General features: G+C 42.6%; 1 protein-coding gene across 1 annotated transcript in view; it reads left to right on the top strand.

The window, feature by feature from the left end:
• Window positions 1–24,867, top strand: part of CDH11 (cadherin 11) — a 128,168-nt gene extending 103,301 nt beyond the window's left edge. Inside the window, exons 9-13 of the mRNA XM_036346010.1 lie at window positions 3,265–3,401; window positions 4,216–4,349; window positions 4,815–4,932; window positions 21,008–21,259; window positions 23,526–24,867. Of these exons, the coding sequence (XP_036201903.1) occupies window positions 3,265–3,401; window positions 4,216–4,349; window positions 4,815–4,932; window positions 21,008–21,259; window positions 23,526–24,022 (1,138 nt within the window). The 3' untranslated portion in view covers window positions 24,023–24,867. The remainder of the gene's footprint in view (window positions 1–3,264; window positions 3,402–4,215; window positions 4,350–4,814; window positions 4,933–21,007; window positions 21,260–23,525) is intronic.
• The last annotated feature ends 244 nt before the right edge of the window (window positions 24,868–25,111 follow it).

Consider the following 25,111-nt stretch of genomic DNA (forward strand, 5'->3'; position numbering starts at 1 on the left):
AGTGTTGGCCAGGGGTTGGGAGGTTACACATAAGGAGGGGGGGTGGTGCAGATCTTAGTAATGGGGTACAACTTCTAGTTGTAAGATGAAGAAGTTCTAGAGCTCTAGATAATATATTTTATACTTGAAATTTACTAAGAGAGTAGATCTTAAGTGTTCTTACCACAAATATACACACACACACACACAAGATGGTAACTCTGTGAGGTGATGGATATATTAATTAGTCTGATCTTGGTAATCATTACATAAGGTATACTTTTATCAAAACACCATGTTGTACACATTAAATATATGCACGTATTTATTTGTCAATCCTACCTCAGCAAGGCTAGAAAGAAAAGGCAAACGGATCCGAGCATGACAAAATATTGTCATGGACAGTGACATCTTTCTATTTACACCAAAGAAAATGCTGAGAGAGCGGAAGGGTGTTCCAAATGTAAATACTGCCATTGCCTTGTTTTTTTCAATCCTCAGCTGAGGATATGTTCTTACTGATTTCAGAGAGAGAGGAAGAGAGAGGGAAAGAGAGAAACACTGACGTGAGAGATCAACATCGGTTGCCTTCCTACCAGAGATCAAACCCACAACCTTTTGGTGCATGGGACAATGCTCCAACCAACTGAGCCCCCAGCCAGGGCTCCACCGCCTTTCAATCCTTGAACCTTGTTCCTTGTGAGAAAGGAAGAGAATTTTCCTGTATTGAGCATCTTCTTGGTCCCAACCTGTTGCACTAAGTTAAAGTTAATAGGCACCTTTTGAGGCATTCACTGCTCTTTAGGATCCCATAGATGGAAATACTGACACTCAGAAGGATGATGTGAATTCTTCAAAGCCTGTATGGTAGTCCACATCTACCCTGAGTCCACTTTGAGCTTTTTACTCTAGCCCAGCCACCACTAATGACAAGATTTCCCGACAAGGTTTGCGTACTGAGTTCTCCCTGTGCAGGAAGATGCATTACATTATGACCGAGGGTCATTGTAACACCTTTCAACTACTCAACACTCTTCATGGTGTGAATTATAAATAGCTTCGCTTTGGTCAGGAATACCGAGGTGCATTAGCGACTTTTTAGAAGAGTGATGATGTAAAACCACGTGGAGCAACTGCTGATCCCCTCTGCACCTCATTCTCTCCAGGACCCACTTCAGCAATTGGGTATTGGGGTCATGTTTTCCGTGGTTGCTGTTTCATGCAATCAGGCAATTTCCATGTCTATACTTATCCAAAGATGCTCAGTGCACCAACCCCCTTGAACCAACCTCCTTCACCCACTTGGGTCTCCTTTTATTCACTGGGTCTCCTATCCTCACCACCTACTTTGCTAATAGCTTATCTTCACCTCTAAATGAATTTGTGTCTTAGACATATAGGTAAGGCCTTATTGTGTCACCCCAACTCTCAGCCACGTGACCATTTTGCATATCTTCTTTTTCTCAGACTCTGTAGCATTAGACACACCTTTGTTTACAACTGTCTTCCTTAAATATTCACTCCTCTTAGCTTCCTTGGCAGGAATCTCTCCCGCCTCCAACAGCCCCACACCTGGTGTCTTCACTAGTCTCAGAACCCTGCCCAGGCGCTAAGTCGGATATTTTAAACATCTATCTATTACGTCATGTAGTTCTCAAAGCCAACCCAAAGTTAGGTACTGTTCATATTCCAGTTTAAAAGATAATAAGCTGAGATTCAAAGAACTCAAGTGTCTTTTCCATATCACTCAGCTGATAGGTCCTGGAGCATGAACTTCCACCTAGGATTTTACAAATCCAATTCACTTGTATGGAAGAATGCTTGGAATCCTTCCGTTTCTTCCTACGAGTGTGTCTTATCATGTTAACTAGACAGTAAATTTCCTGGTGGTGAGACAAAACGTCTTCTATTATGTTTGCCTCCTTTTCAGTAGGGCTCTCTGCTGAGGGCTCAGTTGCTAATCCTCTATTGACATCTACGAGATGTGTGATGTCTGCCGTTTCTTCGCTGGGGAAGGGCACTGTTCATTCCATTCCCACAGGGAGCTGTGCAGTCACGTGATACCAGCGATGAGCTCCTGTGGGTGCAAAGAACAGGATCTGGGATCGGAAGATCCAGGTTCTAACAGTGGCTGCCCCAGAAACTAGAAAATAAACCATTGGCCAATCCCGTCATTTGTAAATTGAAGATAATAAACCCTCTGACCTCCATGGGCTTTGCTACCTCTAATATTCAGTTGTATGGCCCTTGATGAATGCCTCCAGGCAGATATTCTGTAAACTTCAGGGAAACACAGCTAAGCCCTCCAAGAACAGAAAACTACCAAGTTAGGAAGCCCAGCATGCTACCCGAGTTGACATGACCATCTTTTCCACTTGGAGTCAGTGTGGGGAGTGCAGGAAGGGCCGTTAGAGTTCAGCAGACTCTTGAAAGCCAGGGCTCCAATACTTACAGCTTGGTATGCTCTGAGTACTGTTAAGTCACTTTCCCTGTTACCTCAATAACGGCCCTTCCTCTTGGCCCATCTCCCACCTCACCCTGCCATAAATATACTCCAGTAATATTTTGAAAATTATTTTGCCTTTTGTTTGAAACAAAGTAAATTTTCTAGTGGAGAGAAGTAGCTGAAACCTTGTAGCTATGCTGTTCGGCACAGTCTGGGGTCATTAAAGTGTGGGCAGTGTGAACGTTCCACATGAATGGCCAAGCCTGCTTTGCATATTTCACCCTGGAATTCAGAACCAAGCTACCCGAGGACCCCTAAGACTAAGCAAATAAGTCTGCTCAAAATGCAGTTCACATTGTTCTTTAAGGAGAAAAATGATTGTTTTGGACCATAAATGACCCTTGCTGATAAATTCAGATAAACGTGAAACTATTTAATATCTCATGCAAAAATCTGGCAAAGGTTTGATACATTTATGACTTTCTGACTAGTTTGGGAGCAAGGCAGACCGACTTCCCAAAATGCACTTCCATAAATATTCAGATGGTGGGTGATTGTAGTAAATCCGGAGAAATATGCAACATGGCATTATGCTTCTCAATCAAATATGCTAAACAGCTCTTTCATTCATTGCACTGGATAAAGAATGCTAATGTGGCAAAGTGATTTCTATAAAAGATTCATGTACAAAGTTTGAAAAGTAAATTTGATTAAAAAGAAAACACCTAGCTCAAGCAGCTCCTTGGGAAAGTTGCTTTAAATACAGCATGGAGGAAAATACTCAAATAGGAAGCTGCTTGGAATGTCTCCTCTAATTGCCTCATTTGCATTCTGCTTAGGTATTCAATTGATCGGCATACTGACCTGGACAGGTTTTTCACTATTAATCCAGAGGATGGTTTTATTAAAACTACAAAACCTCTGGACAGAGAGGAAACGGCCTGGCTCAACATCTCTGTTTTTGCGGCAGAAATCCGTAAGTGTTTTCCTAAGGGCTTTGATTCTGCTTTATCAATTATTACTCCCTCAGATTCCGCATATTCTGGAAAGGGCCAGGCAGCTGAGATAGAATAAACATGTTTTCCATCTTTAGAATTTATTTTTGGTTCTCTGTCTCGGAAGTCATACAAGTAAAGACATAGAGACGTGTTTGTTTTCTCTGGGTGCAGACTTGGCCAGTGAGCTGACCACCCTCAGCAGCTTGACACTCGTGACCTTCATGGAAGGATTCCCCGCTATATCCTGTCACTCAGTTTTGTTTAAACCCAGAGCAGCAGAATCCTTAGAGCCGAGATTTGTGGCTTCTTGTTTACCTGTAGACCAGTGGTTCTCAAACTTGATCGTGTGTTGGAATATGATGGAGGGATTGTTATAACAAAGATTTCCCTCAGCGCCTCTGGTTCAGTAGGTCTGGGCTGGGGCCTGAGCGTTTTCATTCCCAAGGAATTCCCAGGTGGTTCTGCTGCTGCGCTGGGGAACCCCAGTTTGAGAACCACTGATATGGACTACACTCAGGGGTGGCAGGCTCTATTCTAAGCATGCAGAATAAAACCTCAGCATCAGAATCAGAAGGAATAGAAAAGTGGTTCTTCCTGGTCTAATATTCACATTTATTCCAGAGCATCCCCCTCACCCTGGTCCTAGCATACTTCCGGTTTCAGATGACTTTTATGCCAACAATGCCTGTCCCTGCACTGCCTGGAGGAGTGGCTGGCGCTTACTCCTTCCTAAGAGTAACCTTGGACCAACGTGCTTTCCTACTTGGCACTGAGTGAATGTTCTCTTTCCAGACAACCGGCATCAGGAAGCCAAAGTCCCCGTGTCCATCAGGGTCCTGGATGTCAACGATAACGCTCCCAAGTTCGCTGCCCCTTACGAAGGCTTCATCTGTGAGAGTGATCAGAACAAGCCACTTTCTAACCAGGTAACTTGGCTTTTCCTCTCCCCTGGCTATGAGCAAGGCATTGGGAAACAAGTTTGTTTGTTTTTTTAAATATCTTTTTATTGATTTCAGAAAAGAAGGGAGAGGGAGAGAGAGAGATAGAAACATCAATGATGAGGGAGAATCATTCATAGGCTGCCTCCTGCATGCTCCCCACTGGGAATCAAGCCCACAATCCGGGCATATGCCCTGACCAGAAAACGAACCGTGACCTCCTGGTTCATAGGTCAACGCTCAACTACTGAGCCACACTGGCCGGGCCGAGTTTGCTTTTTGAGAGCATCACCTGGAGATACTTCCACTACCCAAGAAAGCTTCAGAGCCTCAGTTTAGCTCTGGAACTGTGTTCTCTGATTAAAACCAGGCTTGTTAGCCAGCCGGGAATTTTTAAATAAATGATGTGACAACGTCAGCATGATTTAGTTATGGTCCACCTTTCTCTTTCAGCCAATTGTTACAATTAGTGCAGATGACAAGGATGACACAGCCAATGGACCAAGATTTATCTTCAGTCTGCCTCCTGAAATCATTCACAACCCAAACTTCACAGTCATAGACAACAGAGGTTCGTACCAAGGTTCCTGTGCCTTCAGAGACGTAGAAATGGGAAATGGATGGCTTTTATATTGCAGAGCGCAAGTATTTTCCCTAACCTCAATAATTAATGCCTTTCTGGTGAAGACCAAACGAGAGATCGTAATGCCGTCTTTATTATGAGGCATGGGCTCATTTGGCGCCTATGAATGAGTGAGTCTGATGGAATTTTACTTTTGCTGTTGTTGTTGGCTTCGATGGTCATGAAGTGGTGGCAAAACCAAGTGGGGAAGCTTATAGAGTCAATAGCAAATAACTTCATTCATATTTTTTTTCAGAGGTTGATGAACCCGAGAGGGGAAGTGTGGCTTTATGACTATTGATATCAGGTAGAGATTAAAACACATTAGGTCAAGTTTACCAGGCAATGGAAGTTTTCAGCTGGCCTTTTCTTTCACATGCAGTTGGGATGCAGTGTGATGGGTACAGAGCTGGGTCCCTGAGGGTGGCTGTGGGATGACTGCCGGAAGGGCATGGACAAGGCACCTTGTGGCCACGGGAAACATGGGAAAAGCAAATGCGTCCTGCTTCCCAGTGCAAAGTCTTCAAGTTGTTTTTGTTGTATAGACCCAAATGGATGCAGCCCCTTGACATCGTTGGTGCCAGAACCAGGATAAAAATCTAAGTTTCTTGACTCCCAGCCGGACTGTTTTGGTCTGCAGCTGTTCCTATAAACCTATGACAATGCGGGTCGGTAAAACAGGCTGACAAACGCCAACATTGGACATAGGAATTAAAGGCGGTCCTGAGTGTCGATATTCCATCAGGTATGAGCTAGCTGTGTGCCAGGCTATAGGCTGATTGCTTTCTCGGTGACTGAGGCCAGGCTTATAGGACCTTAAATTAATCGAAGAAGTAGTAGTATCTCTTCATCATCGTTATTATCATCCACGATTATCGGTATCATAAATGCCAGCAGCTATGTTGCAAACACCATGCCAAGACCCTTCCCACACTCTGCCCATTGCATTCTCTCAGCCCACCACAGCTAAGGGCTGTTATTATTATTCCCACTTAGAAGATGAGGAAAATGAGGCACGGAATTATCAAGAACTAGTAACTTGTTCACAGCCGATCAGCTACAAGCAGGGAAGGGATGGAGAAGTATAGATAGGCAGTTGCCAAATGGCCATGGGGATGTCAAGTAGAGCACAGGGAATATGGTCAACAATATTGTAATAACTACGTGGGCTGCCAGGTGGATCGTGGAAATATCGGGGAACACTTTGTATGCTGTCTAACTGCTAGGCTGTAAGTCTGAACCTAATACAAAGTAACACTGAATGTAAACTGTAATTGAAAAAGGAAAACATTTAAAGTCATTCCGCTGCACAGGAGGTGGATCTAGATGTTAAACCCAGGCACCCAGAGACAAGAACTTGCAACCTGGGCCACGCACCCTGCCGGGCTGATTATTAGAACAGAGGAGTCTTCCCCCTGCCACTTGGATTTGGGGTGAGATGACCTGACCTACTTTATTATTACTTCCTGCATTGATTTGCCCTGACAGAGAATAGAATCAGCGGCCTTTCAGTGCATGGACGATGCCCAATCAGCTGAGCCACACCGGTCAGGGATGAGTTGAGCATTTAAATGCAGCCCTTCTTAGTCAGGCGCATATTAAATGAGACTCTGGGGTAGAAAGGCCCAGGTGTTGTGGCAGAGATTCCTCTCCGGATGCCTCGCTTTCTCGGTGGACACACTCTGAACAACCAGGGTGTGAAGGAAGTTACAGGGAGAGACATGTATTTTAAAGGAACCGGACAAAACAACTTCTAATTCCCTTTGTAAATGATTTCCATCATTTCAAAATAGAAACCTTACTTGGAGCTCTTTAATGTTGTATTTCATCTGAGGTTTTTCTTGTACTTGTTGGCTTTGGTTCATGTGCATGTGTGAGCGCCTTAAACCCCTTAAAGGGAGAATTCTGCAAAGCACTGAGATAGATAAGTGATTCTCAGCTAGGAGCACGTTGCCTCCCTGGGGCACGGATGTTGTGTCACCGTTTCCTTTTGTGAAGGTGCATCTCTCCAGAGAAGGCAGACCCTGGCAGGCAGCGGACACGAATGTGCACTGAGCTGAGTTGAACATAGCGTTTCAACACATACACCGCGTTTTTATAATACTTAGTACGATATGTGAGCACCTTTGAGCTTCTGAGAATCCGTGTTTCCACTCTTGGAATGTTCTTAATTCCCAAATCATTTTCTGCCAACCCTGGGTTGCTACATGGCTACATTGTTTCAGGCTACGCTTATGTCAGTTTTACGATGGGGAAAAAACAACAAAAACCTAAAAGTTTTATCACTAGTGAGGTGATCTGCATGGTTGTCCCGGAAACTCCGGTGTTCTCACATGCCTCAAATGCTACCACCTTTTACTACCTGTCTTCTCAAATACCTGCGGTCAGACATTTATCTGTGTGTTTGTATAATCCACAACTCTCATCCGAGCTTCATTGCTGGATATATTGCCTACATCCCCAGTTTATCCTGACCCCTCCCCCCAAAACAACAGGTGTTTTTTAGGCTTCCGGGCTGTGCCAACGTCACCCCTCCATCATCAACCTTGTCTTCCTTACTTTTATGTGCGCAGTAATGCCCAGCTGCTCTTAACTCCCTGAAACATTACACCAAGACATATTGCTCTTTGGGGAGTTATGAGTATGTCACGTTGTCCCCGTGCTAGGAGGATGCCACCTGTATTTTCAAGGAGATTATATTCCCATAGATGAGCCAGCCCGTTGCACAATCTGTGTCCCCTTTCTTATAAGAGTCTCATCCTAGACTGGAGCCACCACTTTTGCGGGAAATTGCTACTTTTTAAGAAAAACGACTTTTTTAACTATGGCCAACAGCTAATGAAAACTCCCATGTTTAGGGCTATTATGAAACCTTAAAGCAAATGCAGTCCTATAATGATCATTTAATAGAGTATCTTTCTACTAGATCCTAAAAGTAATTACATATTGAAGTAACCCAAAAGGAGGAATCACCTTCCACATCCTATCACTAGCCCACGGAGCTACCAGATTTCTCGGCTGAGACCGTTTTCCATAGTAAACACGCGGCAACCAGGCGGGAACGGTTTACATCACACTGGGTAAAAGCATCAGTTCTTTCTCCTCGAGTGTTCACTTTCATTATGCCATGTAAATACTTGGGACTGTGTTTGCCTGAACTTGACATAAGCACAGGGTGTCTTTTTAAAACCTGGATTTATGGGGGTAGCATTCATTAATAAAATTATATACCTTTCAGGTATACAATTATATAATACATCATATGTATATTGTATTATGTGTTCACCACCCCAAGTCAAGTCCCTTTCCTTACCATTTATCTCCTCTGTACCCTCTTCTACCTCTCCTCATCCTCAACCCCTCCCCTGGTGGTCACCATACTGTTTTCTGTTCTATGAGTTTGTTTTTTCCTTTGCTTAATCCCTTCACCTTTTCACCCTGTCGCCATCCCCCTGATAGCTGTCAGTCTGATCTCTGTATCTATGAGTCTGTTTCATTTGTTAGTTTATTTTGTTCATTAGGTTCCAGATATAAGTGAAATCATATGGTAGTTATCTTTCTTTAGAAATATAAGGGAGGAAGCCATCTTCATGCATACAAATCTTTTCATTCCTTTTATCTCGCTCCATTCTACAGCCCCAGCTTCGGAAGCAAGTCTGTAGGCAGACAATGGGGATAAAAATGTTCAACATTTAAGTCCCTCCTGGGCTGTTAATACCGAAAAGGGTGCTGTTTGGGCAGACGAAGAGCTGGTCCGCCCAGGTTTTGAGATGCATTTACTTTGAAAATGTCAGACTCAATGGCATCTCTAAAAACACAAGAAACGTGGAATGGATAAGGAACAAGCCAAGCAAAAGAAATGCTGAGACTAGCCCCTCTCGTCTGTCTAGCGCTTCATGAATTTATAAAACCTTCCCATGGCCATTGTTCCACTTAATTTCTCAAACAGCCCTATGAGGTGGGCATGTTGAATATTTTTATCCCCATTTTCTAGGTGAGGCGAGGATATGGGCAGCAGAAGCTTCAGAGGCTCAAGTTCATGCTGCCGATGAGTGAAATAACGGAAACGCTTGAGTAGCCGGAGGGTTCTCGCTTAGTGAGCCGAACACAGTGATTACGAACATGAAGCTCATGTCTTTTCTAGTTCATTCTTTTTGCAAAACCTTTGTTTATCCTGTAGTCAAATAATAACAGTCTTCAGGAGAGGTAAAACCTGAAATTCAATGAATCAATCTAGGTTTCCAGGGAAAGTGTGAACCAAAGACAAACTGTACTTCGATTTCAATTTTAATCATAGCCATCGCCATTGTGGTAAAATAAATTTGCAAAGAGTTTTATAATTTTCTTCTATGGCCTAATTAATACTATTCCTTGAAGGAAAATTAGAAAGTCCAAACAAGCAGAAATAAAAATTTAAATGATAACATAACTTGATGGTAAAATAGTGTCCAGAAATAATCCTGATACTTTGTACACCCTTCCAGACTTGCCCTTGGCATATATTTTGATCTTTAAACAAGGCAGTCATAAAACACACATCCAGTTTTTCCCCACTTACTTATGTCAACATCTTCTTCTAAATAGCTTCCTAATTTCCACCTTAAGAATGTCTGATAACAGTTGACTACTGTTGCGTAAGTACATTTTTTTCTTTGTTTTATATATATATAAGTTATATATATATATTTAATTTCAGAATGGAAGGGAGAGGGAGAGATAGAAACATCAATGATGAAAGAGAATCATTGATCGGCTGCCTCCTGCATACCCCACACTGGGGACTGAGCCCACAACCCAGGCATGTGCCCTGACCAGGAATCAAACCTTGACCTCCTGGTTCATAGGTCAACTCTCAACCACTGAGCCACACTGGCTGGATGCATAAGTACATTTTCACATACATTTGCCAAATATCTAATTATTCTTTTAGGCTAAATTCCTGGAGTGGAATGACTGGATCAAAAGCTTTTGATACTAGTAATTATTGACAAACTACCCACCAGAAATGTTTATAATACCAGAAATATTTATAATAACCTTTAGTAACATAGGTAAGGTCCCATTTCCTGACCATCAAGCCAACTCTAGATACTATTTTTTTAAGTCATTGACAAATTGATAGGTGAAATATAATCACATTTTATTTTATTTATTTATTTATTTATTTATTTATTATTGCTTAAAATATTACAAAGGGTATTACATATGTGTCCATTTTAAAATATCAATTTCTTTCATGATTAGTAAAGCTAGAAGTTTTAAATAAGTCTTGATTTTTTTTTTTTTCTTTGTAAAACTGCTATTCATGGCCTTCGCCCAGTTTTGGAATTGTACACGCATTCTTTAGTCTTTACTTGATTTGTGAAGTTCTTCGTCTCTTAATGCTATTGACATTTGAGCTGTGGAACCCGTTTCATAGGTTTCCTCCACGTTTCAATGCCCTTCTGATTCTGAGCATGCTGTGTTCTGAAGTATAAATGGTGCACTTTTTACATCATTTTTCTCGGTTTAATATTATCCTTAGCAAGGCTTTCCTTATCTCAAATGGATATCAACATTTGCCTATTTTTCCTTCTTATCCATTATGCTCCCCGTTTCCAGCATTTATCATATGAAATAGACAACCCCCAATTGTTGCCCATTGCCTAAACATCACTTAAGAAATAATGTGTTATTTCTTAAAGGCTTTGAAATACCATCTTTATCGTCATCTCTGATTTGGGGGGTGGGGGCTTTCAATTCTTCCCATTCCCTCCACATACTCTAATGCTGTTATTATATTTCTCTTTAATGGCTGTATACATTTGTATGTTAAAAGCTGATGTATATGTTCTCCATATTATTTTCATTTTAGTGCTCTTTCTTAAGTTTTGGTTTTCTTGTTCCTGTTGATATAATTTAAAATTAATGTTAGGGTGCCTAAAAAGTACATTTGTGAATTTTATTGAGTTTATCTTAAATTTAAGAACTGAAAATTTAAAAGTATTCTTCTCATGTGGAAGCATGGTCTGACTTTCCATTGAATCAGTTCTTTCTTCATTTCCATCAGGGATGTTTGGTAGCTTCCTTCACTTTTGTTCTACACATCTCTTATTATGTGTATGTCTAGCTAATTTACATTTAGATACTCTTGTGAAGTGGATTTTTAACTTAAGTTTTCAAGTGACTATTTTTAATACTAACTACAGCTATTTTAATTAATTCATTGTTCTAAAGTGATACAACTTCTCCGCTGATTTTTTCTGGGTTTCCTAAGGAGACCCCTATATAAAAATGTGATGAGAATTTGCTTCATTCTTTTTTAGTATTTGGTTATTTTTTTGGGCTAATTGGATAAATGTGCACTTTTACAACATGTGTTCAATAATAGCAATAATAATGGATATTCTCACTTTACTTGCTACTTAAATAGGAATATCAGTTCTAGAGTTTCACCATTTATAGTTAATATTTGTATGGTGAGGCATGTGTGTCTGTGTGTGTTTTTAGGGAATTTCCTTTCCATTATTTTATTAAGAAATAAATGTCCAATTTTTATCACAACTTTGGATTCTAACCATAAGATAGTTTGATTTTGTCTTTTGACCTAAGGATTGGATAAACTAAATGGGAACATCCTAATATTGAAGCTAATATTTTTAATTTCTAAACCTCTTGTTTTAAACAATGATCATTTGATAAAGTAGCGAGGAAGGAGCAAGGGTTGAGATTAAATGTCTATCTTAACATTTTATCTCTAGAAAGGAATCAGTCTTAATATTAATACATGAATATTTAGCACATAATTAATCTCACTTTAAAAACTGTCAGTTATTACAGCACATTTCATTCATGGGCTGAGCTGCTATTCTGAGAGATAGAGGCCCTGGAACACAGAAAGCTGGCACAATTGGACCGCATCCCAGGTTCCCAGGACCCTGGGGCCGAGTGCTGCCCAATACAAAGTAGATCTATTTCAACTAACGTTGAAGGCCTGTCAGACCATGGTGTTACTTGGCTACTAAAACACTGCTTATTGATTTGAGCAGTAAGGGGCAATTTTAGGAGCTTGCCATAAGTTTCTATTATAATAAGAAGAATGCTTTAGGACTTTCAAGTCAACAAATTGAAAGTACAACCTTTTAGACAACTTGAAACACCTTCCCTGTCTCATTTGACCTTCTCCGCCCTTGATGGCTCTTCCACACTTAGTGCCACTGTGACTTCCATCAAAAGCTGGGTGTTCCCCTCTTCTATTGAAATCTCTTCTTTCCATTCCTCCATAATCATGGACAAATGAGCTGTTCTCTTGTACTGTGGCCGGGAAATGTCCTAGAAGTGAGCTTTAGCAGTGACTAGGACATAGTCCCTGATGCCAGGGAGATCCCAAAGCCCACGGGGCTAAGTTAGTTATATTGTGAAAGTTCAACTAATTTTGATAATGGCTATGAAGGACTTGTGCATAGAGTAGCCTGAGGGTCATGGTGGCCCCCAAACAGGCCTGGTTGACTCCAGTCTTGCCACCACTTAAACTGGCCCTCACTAAGAGACATACCTGAAGATGCCTCTCCAATTAAAATTCCTCCTTGGCTCTCCATTTTCTATCCATTTTTAAAACAACTTTAATATATATTTATTGATTTCAGAGAGGAAGGTAGAGGGAGAGAGAGATAGAAACATCAATGATGAGAATCATTGACTGACTGCTTCCTGCACATCCCCTACTCTGGAGATCAAGCTCACAACCGAGGCATGTGCCCTGAATGAGAATCAAACCACAACCTCCTGGTTCATAGGTCAACGCTCAACCACTCAGACAACTGGCCAGCCATCTCCTATGGATTTAACTGGCACTTTATAGCAAAGAATTATGTGATCTCCCTCCATCCATGTAAACTTGGCCTTTGCCTCTTCTCTTGCTACCTTGAACCCTAAGCTCCAGAAACTTCAGACCACCTGTACTCTCCCCAATACGCCACACTCTCACCCATCCATGCTCTGCTCTGTGGAAATATGCTCCTCTGCCTATTCCTCTTCCATGTCTCACTGTCAACGAAGTCTCTTCTAGGTGAAGCTTGGCCAGGGTGTCCCCACTCCCAGCTCATCTTACTAGTAGAGACTTCCTTCTCTGTGCTCCTTAGTTTTCTTACTACCCTGCATTCTAAGCAATTATTTCCCTGCCTGTTTCCCACTAGACTATGAGCTCGGTGGGGCATCATTCCAACATTAACAAAAGTGCGTTGACCAAATGCATGAGTTAAAGTCAAAGAGCGGATGGAAAAATGCCATGTCATGTGCTTCTGAAATTTCAGGGATTAGGTACTATTATGAAAGAAATGATTATGTCATGATATAAGCCTCAGGCTGAAAAGGACAACCTATCTTTTGATGTTGGAATGTTCCAAAGGAGTCGATGTCACATCACCCACCCCTCCACCCATGCATTTTCGATAATTCCATAAAGTTATGCTGGATATCCAGAGCTTGGGTACAGCGAGAGATGACCTTCACATGAATGTATTTGGCAAGAATAGTACCTAAGATGGGCCAGTTGCAGGTGGAATGAGCTCTGATATGTGATACATTCAAAGTTTCATTTGAACTTAAAAAAACACAAACATGACAAAAAGTTTGCATGAAAAGCAGATTTGGCTGAATAAGAAGACAGCCAAGAGTCACCCCGATTGGATCATCAATTGGCAAGCGTCTTTTTCTTTTCTTTCTCTTTTACTATTTTTTGTCTTAACTAAGTACATTTCTTTTTTTATGAGCAGCACCAAATAACATTTGAATATGCCTCTGGTTTTCCACTTTCACTATTCGAAGATACCCAAGCAGATTTCTGTGGAACTTTTTCCCTCCTTTAATTGCTTTTGGCAGATCAAAATGGCAGATGTCTTTTAATGCCCTGCCATTTTCACTGTGTAAATAATTATGTTCCTTTCCTGCCTGAAATTCATTGCTGCAGTATGTCCAACGCAGAGCACAGTTTATCTGGGAACCCGCCCTCCCCATCCAGATGAAAAAAAAAAGCCATAGTTCTCCTTGATGGATCCCACACGTTACGCATTCAAGGCTTCCGCCTGTCACTGACTTAACTAACTCCTGGGATTTCTCAACTCACTAAAAGATCATAAATGTTTATATCCCACTGAATTCTTTAGAGGTTTTGAACCAAGAAACAGTTAGGTGGTATATTTCTTTCTCCTTCCCCATCACCAAGGAGAAAATGATCCCAAACACAAGTGGAAGGAGAATTGATTCTAAGGGATGTGATAAATTATAACAATGAAAAATCTATTATAACAATGAACAAACAGTGCACAGCACTTAAATAGCTTATACACACACACACACATAAGCAAGTATTCCTACAATGCTGTTTATTGTATCTCATAGGTTGCCCCTCCCTCGGTTTTAGAGCGATAATAAAAAGATCATGATCACCCCTCCCCAGTGGACTGCAGACCCTTGACTCGGTGGAAAGATATTACAGCCTTCATTCTTGGGTCAAACACTTTTCTTCATGAGCACATTAAAACTAGCATACAACTAGCTTTTTCTAGAATTTACCTCATTGCAGCATTTGCTTCATTGCAAAATATTGAGAAAATAGATTTCTTTTTGCCTCTTGCATGTTGGTGTGTGTGTGTGTGTGTGTGTGTGTGTGTGTGTGTGTGTGTGTGTTTCAGAAAATGCTGTGGGAGTAGGTGTTAAAGTGGGTCTCTCTGCCGTACAATTCTTAGGTTTCTAGGATCCGCTCTTTTTCTGGGACCTGAGTCTACCTTGATCTTCCTACAGGTTATGAGGGGGGGTCCAAATAATTATATAACCATATTGGGGACATCAGGAAAAAAAAAAAAAAAAAAACCAATTTAATTGATATGCTATGGTGTCAGGATTCTAGGGATGGCTGTGTGCTAACAAAAATATAGGGACATCTAGAGGAGTTTGATTCCTAGTTTTGTGTTTTCCATGTGATCGTGAGTAATTGCTTCCTTCTTAGTTTCTCAATTTCCCTTCCTATAAGTAAGGGTAATTATATTTTCTGCACACCGTTTCAAGAATTCTTTGTAGTAAGGTGTGCAGAAATAACAAGGAATAGATTTGCACATATTAGCAGCTCAATAAATGTAGCCTAGTTGAATCTGACTCAACATAAACAATAGAAAAGAATAACGAGATAAACAATGAAGCTATTTAGCAGGAACACAATCCATAGTATAGACACAGGCAGTGTTGATCAGGTTGGGTTCAGAAGTGAAATGGGAGGAGGTGGAAACTGGCATGAACTGCAGACTAAGGAATCAGTCAAATCTGACTGTGGAAAAGCCAGATTGATGCTGAGATGTGGGGGAAGGAATATAATCCAGCTCTTCATTCTGGTAACACTCAGAACACTGCTAAATGGGCCAAGATGAGCAAGGAAGGCCCCTGCCCTCAAGGAGATTACTGTCTCATGAGGAGGATAGACATTCAAACAATCACTGTAGACTGAAATGTGCAATTATATGCGTTGACTACAGGTGGAGAGAGAGTTCATAGGGTGTTCAGAAAGGAAAGGAAATAAACATATGCCCAAGATATTATGCTCATCTTTAAGCATTAGTAACATCAAATATAAATAACACAAACTTAAAAAATATCATTTGAAATTTCTATTATTTCAGTTCCTCAGAATGAAGATGGCAAATACTGGCATCAAAAATTAAAAGTGATTTTTTAAACATCCCAACTCTAGGTATTAAAAAAAAAAATCTAAAAATTAAACTTCCCAATCATGTCTTATGCCATTGCTTAGCATGTATACTTCCCACATTATTAAAGCTTAAAACTCCACTAAGACTTCTGGACACACTATGTATGCATTTCACATGTGTGCTTATGCATGTGTTTCCCATAATGTCGATAGTGCTATTGCCATGTTTGTAGGGCAAGTAGAGAGGGCCCAGAGGAAAGAGATTAAATAATGATTATTCTGCTGGTGTGACTGGAGCCTGGGATCAAACCTGCAACCCAGGTATGGTGAGGCCTTGACTTACGAGTTTAATTCGTTCCGTGACAGAGCTCGTAACTCAAATTACTCGTATGTCAAATCAAAAAGTGAACGAGTGAGACACGTGATGCTGGGCTGATGTTGTGGCGTTCACTGTGACGTCTGCTGCGCCAACTAGCGGTGGGGTATCTGAAGCTGGCTCGTAACCCGAATTTTAGCTCTCAACTCAAAGCAAAAAATCAGCCGAGAGACGGCTCGTATCTCGAAAAACTTGTTAGTCGGGACACTCGTAAGTCAAGGCCCCACTGTACTTGCTCTTGACCAGGAATTGAACCTGCGACCCTTTGGTCCTCAGGCCAACACTCTAACCTCTTGCCACATGGGCCAGAGCTATATTTTCCCTTTTTAATGTCAATTGTATGTATCCCTCCATTGGGCCACATCATCTTCATAACCGTTATATTTGCATCCCTGTTATTATCAGGAACCTTTACCCTGTGTTAGTGTAATACAGAGTGCACAGGCAAAGCCAGCATATGATTAGCAGTCCAGGTTGTAGACATAACATTTTGAATCTTGAATTTATTTCCCATTAATAGAACACTGTAACTTGTGCATGACATCTACTAGTAATTAATGGCCTGTGTGCAAGTTTTTGCCTAAGTGGAGGGGGAAAAAATAGAACTGGTTATGTGCTTGTAGCCAAGGATGGGACACTGGGTGTCAAGATGAAAAAGTGGGGTGCTTGAGAAGCATTCTCTTACCTTGGGAATGCACTGCCCGGGACTGAAGAGCGCGGACGGTTTCCTTACCTGATGACGAGCCTTCTATGTAGGCAGTGAGTTGCTTTCCAAGCTGTGCTGACATTTCCAGGAATTCACTTTGCTTTCATTGCCAATAAACCTCTCTTCCTCATTAGTCTACTGCAAAAAGGAGAGATTCGAGAAAAGGATTAATATTTACTGCACATTTCCAATAGTCGGACACTGTGCTAAGTACTTTTGTGAATGTAATCAAATTTAACCCTAAAATTATTACTTTCTTAGATGAGAATATATAAATTCGAGGCATTTACTTAGTGTGTCTAAAGTAAAGCAATTAATTTGTAGGTGATTTAAGATTCAAACCCAGGTCTGTTTGGCCCTAAATACTAAGAAATTTGCTCTTTGGAAACTTTATAAAGGAGAAGGCCCTAAGAAATCTCTTGGTGGAAATTTAACACTAAATACATTTGACGTTTTTGGCCTCATCTTATTAAATATGGAGTTAAATTGACATGTCCCTGAAAATGTGTCATCATGGAACCTCTTTTTTACCTTGGGTCACCCAGAAACCTTGCAAGCATGTATGTCCCAAGTGAGGGGACCCTCTTAAATACAGATTGAGAATGGCTGGCTCATTAAAATAATTTAGATGAAAGAGAATCTGTAGTCAAACCTAAAATGCAAGGTTGATTTCCAGAATAGGGGTTCTGTTATTATTGTTAGTGCATTTCTTTTTCCATTTGTTTTTCTAGATTTGTTTTTCATGAAGTGTCTGCCCATAGAGCAGCGGTTCTCAACCTGTGGGTCGCGACCCTTTGGGGGTTGAACGACCCTTTCACAGGGGTTGCCTAAGACCATTGGAAAACACATATATAATTACATATTGTTTTTGTGATTAATCACTATGCTTTAATTATGTTCAATTTGTAACAATGAAATCGGGGGCCACCACAACATGAGGAACTGTATTAAAGGGTCATAGAGGAAAAGATCAGTGGTCAGAGTGGACCACAAGAAAGACTCTCACAGGCCGCAGCACTGAATCCTCTGGAATGTCCCTCCCAAAAGAAAGCGCGTCCTTCCATTGGTGCTGGGGCCACTTGGATCTAGAGGGGGACTATTTTATCTGCTCAAGCCACATGGAGCACCTAGGTGTCCAGCCAGGCTGGTGGAACACATTTCCTGACCCACATTCCCCCTTCACCGCGTCTCCAACCCTGGAAGAATTCAGTACTGGGTGATAATTTTTCTGGTAGGACCCCTGAGCCCACTGGAAGCACAGCACGGAGGACAACCACTGACTTTTCTGATATGATTTGGTTCCAATGACAATCCCATGCTTAAGGCATGCTTAATCTCAACCAGAGTCCTCAGTTTTTAAAATATGCTTTTTTTTAAATTGATTTCAGAGAGGAAAGGAGAGAAAGAGAGAGAGAAGCATCAATGATAAGAGAGAACCATTGATCAGCTGCTTCCTGCACTTCCTTAGAGGGATCAAGCTCCCAGCCCAGGCATGTGCCCTAACTGGGAATCGAACCATGATCTCCTGGTTCATAAGTCGACGCTAAAACACTGAGCCACACCAGCCAGGCAAGGGTCCTCATTTTAAAGATGAACAAGGGAGGCTCTAGATGGGACAAAGGACTCCTTCTAAAGTGTATAATTTAGAACATGCCCAAGAAGAGAGCCTCAGCCCATTTATTTCCCACCTCTAGAGCTAATCTTAACATTCATATGTCAAACATGTTTGACTAGAAGAGATTAAACAAGAGTTCTCAAGATTCTACTGATCTGTCCCTCAGAGATTTAAATGCTCCAGTCAGCTGGGTACTTTGATGAGCTTCTGTGCCATCGTTTCAGTGAGTCTGAGAGGGCTCAGCTGTTCACAGTAGAAGCGTCTTGAATTCACACACTGGTCAGATCCGTGGTTCCTATCAGTGTTTGAATTTCATTTACTTTCATGTGGAAGCCGGCCTGCTGGGATCCAGAGGGACAGTTTTGCATGGATGGCACCCTGAAGAACAGATTTTAAATCACGGCCTCCACAGGTTTAAAGCGCCGAAAACACTCAGCTCACATTGCCTCCACACCAGCACCGTGGGTAACAGGGTGGGACCCCATAGATAAACTAAGTACACTAGGGATGTCACCCGTATCGGAGAGGTACCTTTAACCAGGCAATTTTACTATTGTGCGTCCCTTCTTAAATTTTTAATGTTTATTCATGATGTTGTTAGTGACATTTCAGATCATTAAAATGGGGGGTAGATATTATAACTTAATTTGCAAAAGTCTTACTGAACTCCAAATAATTTATGAGAAGGAAAAAAATAACATATTTTGAAACAATTTATTATAGATATGTAAATGCTTTTCTAATTGTTAAGCATAGAATAGTGGTATACCCTAAAGTAGATAGGTCAAAATAGCCAGGAAACTGGGTTTACAGTTAACATTTTATTTGACCTGTTTATTTTAATTTTTCATGATTTTCCACAGTATATATAATTTTTCTCCAGAGATAAGAGCCATGGATGTCAATCACACAAAATTCAGAAACTATAGAGACAAGGGCTAGCTCTTCGGCCCTGCCTTGATTAAAATGTTGGCAGTGAAGGACAGAGACCTGTCATGACAAGGCTTGCCAACAGCTGAGCACACATCTTACCTTCTGTGCTACCCCGAGTATCTGCTCATCCCTAAATGTGTATTTTCTCTCACCGAGTACATGTTACATTTCCTTTCACCTAAAATATATCAAAGCAATTTTGAGATTCTAAGATATTTTTTCCTATGACAAGAGGTAATTCATAGTACTGTCAATCCATTGAGAACCTGCTAGCTATTGGGCCATTGTGTCAGTGATAATATTCATGTTGCTATAAATTTCTGATTCTTAACTCACAAAGGGAGGCAGGCCACACGGAGGAGCTATGTGTGTGTGTGTGTGTGTGTGTGTGTAATTTGATGGAGCATATTTCAAACTTCAACTGTCTTATCATACCAGTGTCTTCCCACCCACCCACCCCCTCCCGCCCCCCAGAGCATACAGCCTGGGAGACATATTTTTGGGATGTAGAGAGATGCAGAGAAAATGATGAGGAAGCATTTGGGGGCATAGGTTACAAAAGATTGAGAAACATGAAAGCTCACATCTGGAATTTGGGTCAAACCTTTCCCAGAACGGTTACATCATTTGTTCAGCAAAGATTGATTGGATGTCTGCTGTGTGTCCAGCACTGGAGAGGCTGAGATGAATCAGATAAAATCCCCTATTCTCCCAGAAGTTCATAGTCTAGGAGATGTCAAATAATGACAGAGCAGCGGGATACCAATTTTTGCAGGAATACACAGTGTTATGGGTCACAAAGGAGGTGAGGGGAGAGGTCTAGAAAGGCCTCCCCAAAGAGATGGCTTTGGGATTCAATTTGGAGGCCTGAGGAGTTCACCTGCCTGGGTCAAAGGAATGGCTGGGGGTAGGGGGCTTTAGAGCAGCAAAGAGATCAGGAGGCCAAGGAAGAGTGCTGTGACTTCAGCGTGCTAGGCTGATCGGGAGGTGGGGGAGGGGCTGGATGTGAGCCCAAAGGCAGGACCAGGTCCAGATTCAGGCACTTCCTGGTGGCTGACTGTGTACATGAGGGCTGTGCCGTGTGGGCAACAGAGAAAAGCTGGAATCATTTTAAGCAGGAGGGGTGGCGTGTTCAATTGGGTGCCTGATGGTGCTTGACTTTTCAAAGAAACTGGAACCCTGCTGCTGGGTTTTATAAAGTATTTCCTCTTGCAGAAGCATTTTCCTTTAGGACTCATGATTGAGTTCATAGTTTGGGCAAGGTTGGAGAGTGGACAGGGAATCTCTGAGAAACACACGAACAAACACACAAAAACTGGCCAAAGGCTTGTCATGAAGGAGGGAAAGTGCAAAGAAGGAAAAGAAGGGTTTTTTGTTTTGTTTTTCATACTCACTTAAGTATTTATTTACATCCTGCACTAACATAGACTATGTGGGGGAAGCTCACACTTGCTTGTATTTGAGGAAAAGGACAACACCCGACTAAAAAAGGGTGTGGTTATCTTGCCAATGAAAGAGCTGAGTTCTGAGTTTTGTTCCAAAACTGCAGAGGTTATTCTGTGCTCCTATCACAGCAAATGACTGCAGCGTCTAGACTACAGAACAGGAGGGGAAAACTGTTAACCTTGGCCATGAGAGGAGCCCCCTCTGATCCAACAGGCTGTGATGCAAATGGCCCGGTTCCGAGAGCTCACCCTGTCTCCCCTCTTCCCACAGATAACACCGCGGGGGTGTATGCCCGGCATGGGGGCTTCAGTCGGCAGAAGCAGGATCTGTACCTCCTTCCCATCGTGATCAGCGATGGTGGCATCCCACCCATGAGTAGCACCAACACCCTCACCATCAGGGTCTGCGGGTGCGACGTGAACGGGGCGCTGCTCTCCTGCAACGCCGAGGCCTACATCCTGAACGCCGGCCTGAGCACAGGCGCGCTCATTGCCATCCTGGCCTGCATCGTCATTCTCCTGGGTAAGGGCTCCCCTGGCACCTGCAGGGAGGGCCTTCCTAGATGCCTGTCCTTGAAACACAAATATTTCTGAGGCCAGGCTGGCTGCTAGAACTAGGCTGTGTGCTGTGGGTGAAATCTGAGACAGAGGCAGTTCCTGCTCCTGCATTTTATGGAATGTGTGTGGGAGGGGCGGGGGTGGAGGAGGGGGAGGCAAATTAACAAGCAGTTAGAGCAATGTTGGGGGAAGGCTGATAAGCAACCTGCCAGCCACCCCAGGACTGAATAGTAGAAGCCACCTGGGGGTGCCATGGGGTCACCAGAGAAGGTTTTGCAGGAACTGAATCTGGGCAGAGACCTCGTATATGAGTAATGCTTTACCATGCAAGAGGAAGGAGAAGGATTAGAGACAAAAAGAATAATCATGAGGCAAAAGACAGTGTGTGAAGGACTCGAGGAACTGGAGGAAGGTCGAAGGTCCCCTGCCTGAAACTGGGTCTTGATTCCCCCTCTGATTAGCATATGTAATATCTGGGGTGTGCCTGGGCTTAAGGGGACGCTGAGAACGCTTTCTGCCCTGGCAAGCTGGGCTAGGGACCCACTCTTCTGCTCTCTCCTCCCATCTGTGGGTACCTCTGTGATAACAGGAATGTACTGAGGCTCATACCATCCACCATGGTTGGGCCTCAGGAAGAGTAGATCAGTCCCCCCAGCTTCTCAGAACCTGTAAGTGACAAAAGTCAAGATTCAAATGCAAGTATGTCTGACACCACGTTTATGCTTTTCTACAAAGTAGTTCACCGCTGAATGAATGAATGGGGTTCAGTTACATAGGGGAGAATGAGTGCACTCAGTTCCACAGAGAGTTCCTGAGGATGGTCTGGGTACCAGGCCCCATGTCTGGCCCTCGGGGGAGGGAGGGTGAAGAGAAGACCTAGACACGATCTCAGTGATGGGTAAGTTCATCGTCTATTGAGGAAAATACGCCCGAACAGATAAACTACAGAGGCACATAGGGCGGTGAACCAAAGATGTTGGGGGCATAAGAATAGAAAGTGCCTGACCTTGACTGGGAAGGTCAAAAGGTCAGAGACAGAGATATCTTACTGGTCAGGTCCTGAAAGAGTTTCCCGGTGGGTGAAAGAGGCTGGGATGGATGGCGATTGCAAGCAAAACATGAAAGAGCTCTAAGAAAGACACAGGCTACCTGGGGAGCCAGGGCTGTGTACCACATGATAGAGATGATAATGATGATGGTGAGAACAGGGGCAGGTCAGTGCAAGAAGCAGGTGCTAAGGGCTCGATCTGGTGCCAGGATGAAGGATAAGACAGAGTCAGCCAAGCAAAGCGAGTGAGAGGAAGTGGTCTGGGCAAAAGTGTTGTCAAGAACAAGGCAGAGAGGAAGGACACTGCTCGGGGAGCGCTGGGGGCCGGGTACGGTCTGGGCAGGTGCAAGCACTCATCCCTGGATCTCACAGTGATGGGGGACCCAGAGGGGCTCTCAGACCGCCTACCACATCCAGCCACCAGCATCTTCTCCAGCGTTGCTGAGTGTGCGGGGAGCATCCTAATGGAACAGTGGAGAAGCCCCCTGGGGGGATGCGATAGATAAAGAGTGAAGCCTTGCCCGAACTTCCCCTGGAAGCAGCTCTCCCCACTCGCCATGTTGCCTGAGCTTAGTGGGATCCCTTCCTTCACCTGAGTTCAAGCCGACGCTCTTTCCCTCCATTCAATCAAATAGGAAAAGACTTGTCTTCCGGGGTCTTTATGAACGTTCCCTCCTCTGTACGGTGGTTTGAAGATATGGTACCATTTCTCATGAAGAGACAGTAGGTCCAGGCTGACCCCACCCCCAGAGCTCTGGGCGGGAGCAGGGCAGCGCCTCCCATAGAAAGGGAGGCCTGAGCCCTATGAACAGGCACGTCCGTAACCTAGAGAGGCAGCTGTCTCCTTTTGCCTCAGCCACTTTTAAGAGGCTGCAGATCACATAGTTAGAACCCTCCCACTTCTTAGGACGATGACTTCTAAGTAGTGTCTGACTCATTTGTAAAAAGCTCAAAATAGCTCCAGCTTGGCGGTTTGTTTGGATATCATGTTGTCCTGGCAGCGTTCTGCAGAGGGAGAGCGGGTGGAGGGCACGTAGCACGTCTGTATGGGTTCTAGGTAAAGCTCTCCTTTCATAGACGGGTTCCCGGTTCTGTGATTTGCGGGAAGCAGCGTTCCCCCCAGGCAGGGAACCCAGGAATACTGGGCTGCACCTGTTCTCACTTGCCTTCTCCTCCCTTGTAGTCATCGTGGTGTTGTTTGTGACCCTGAGGAGGCAGAAGAAAGAGCCGCTCATCGTCTTTGAAGAAGAAGACGTCCGGGAGAACATCATCACCTACGACGATGAAGGGGGAGGGGAGGAAGACACGGAGGCCTTTGATATCGCCACCCTCCAGAATCCCGATGGCATCAACGGGTTTATCCCGCGCAAAGACATCAAGCCCGAGTACCAGTACATGCCTAGACCCGGGCTCCGGCCAGCGCCCAACAGCGTGGATGTTGACGACTTCATCAACACGAGAATACAGGAGGCGGACAATGACCCCACCGCCCCTCCCTATGACTCCATCCAAATCTACGGCTACGAAGGCCGGGGCTCGGTGGCCGGGTCCCTGAGCTCCCTGGAGTCAGCCACCACAGATTCAGACTTGGACTATGACTACCTACAGAACTGGGGACCTCGTTTTAAGAAACTAGCGGACTTGTACGGTTCCAAAGACACTTTTGACGACGACTCTTAACAATAACGATACAAATTTGGCCTTAAGAACTGTGTCTGGCGTTCTGGAGAACCTAGAAGATATGGAAACAGGTATTTTTTTAAATCAAGGAAAGGCTCATTTGAAACTTAGCAACATTTTACAGAGAGGATACGTTTAATAAAGCCGAAAGGACATCAAAGTGGTAAATACTGTGAAGTACCTTTTCTCACACACAAAAAAGGCAAAGATTGAAGTTGTTTATCAGCTTCGACGGAGGGAAACCACTTGGCGTATGGAATATTTAAGCGAAGGAGAAACCTAACGGTGAACTTGCAATGAAGGGAAATCGTGTATGTGTTATGAACATCTAAGTCCTTCTTTCTTCTTTTTCTTCCTTTTTTTTTAATTTGTCAAAGAAGCTTCCACAAAATTAGAAAGGACAACAGTTCTGAGCTGTAATTTCGCCTTAAACTATGGACACTCTATACGTAGTGCATTTTTAAACTTGAAATATATACTATTCAGCCAGCTTAAACCCATACAATGTATGTACAATACAATGTACAATTATGTCTCTTGAGCATCAATCTTGTTACTGCTGATTCTTGTAAATCTTTTTGCTTCTACTTTCATCTTAAACTAATACGTGCCAGATATAACTGTCTTGTTTCAGTGAGAGGCGCCCTATTTCTATGTCATTTTTAATGTATCTATTTGTACAATTTTAAAGTTCTTATTTTTAGTATACATACAAATATGAGTATTCTGACATGTAAGAAATGTTACGGCATCACACTTATATTTTATGAACATTGTACTGTTGCTTTAATATGAGCTTCAATATAAGAAGCAACCTTTGAAATAAAAAAAAGATTCTTTTTTAATTCTGGGTTTGATTCTTAACGTTGGAAAAATTAAGTATTTCTAATGACCCCTTTATATTTCTAATTCAAGATATTGTAATCTTTGAATACCCTATTTATGATCTGTTCGAGTCCACTGCTTTTAAACTGTTTATTTAAAATCAAATGTGTTTTGCAAGTGTGTTTTCGGATAAGATTTTGTAACATCGTGCATAGCTTTGTTTGTACAATCTCAGTGTTAGCTTCCTGGCTTCTCTTCGCACAC

This window comes from Myotis myotis, unplaced genomic scaffold, assembly GCF_014108235.1.
Source record: "Myotis myotis isolate mMyoMyo1 unplaced genomic scaffold, mMyoMyo1.p scaffold_m19_p_19, whole genome shotgun sequence".
Taxonomy (NCBI): domain Eukaryota; kingdom Metazoa; phylum Chordata; class Mammalia; order Chiroptera; family Vespertilionidae; genus Myotis; species Myotis myotis.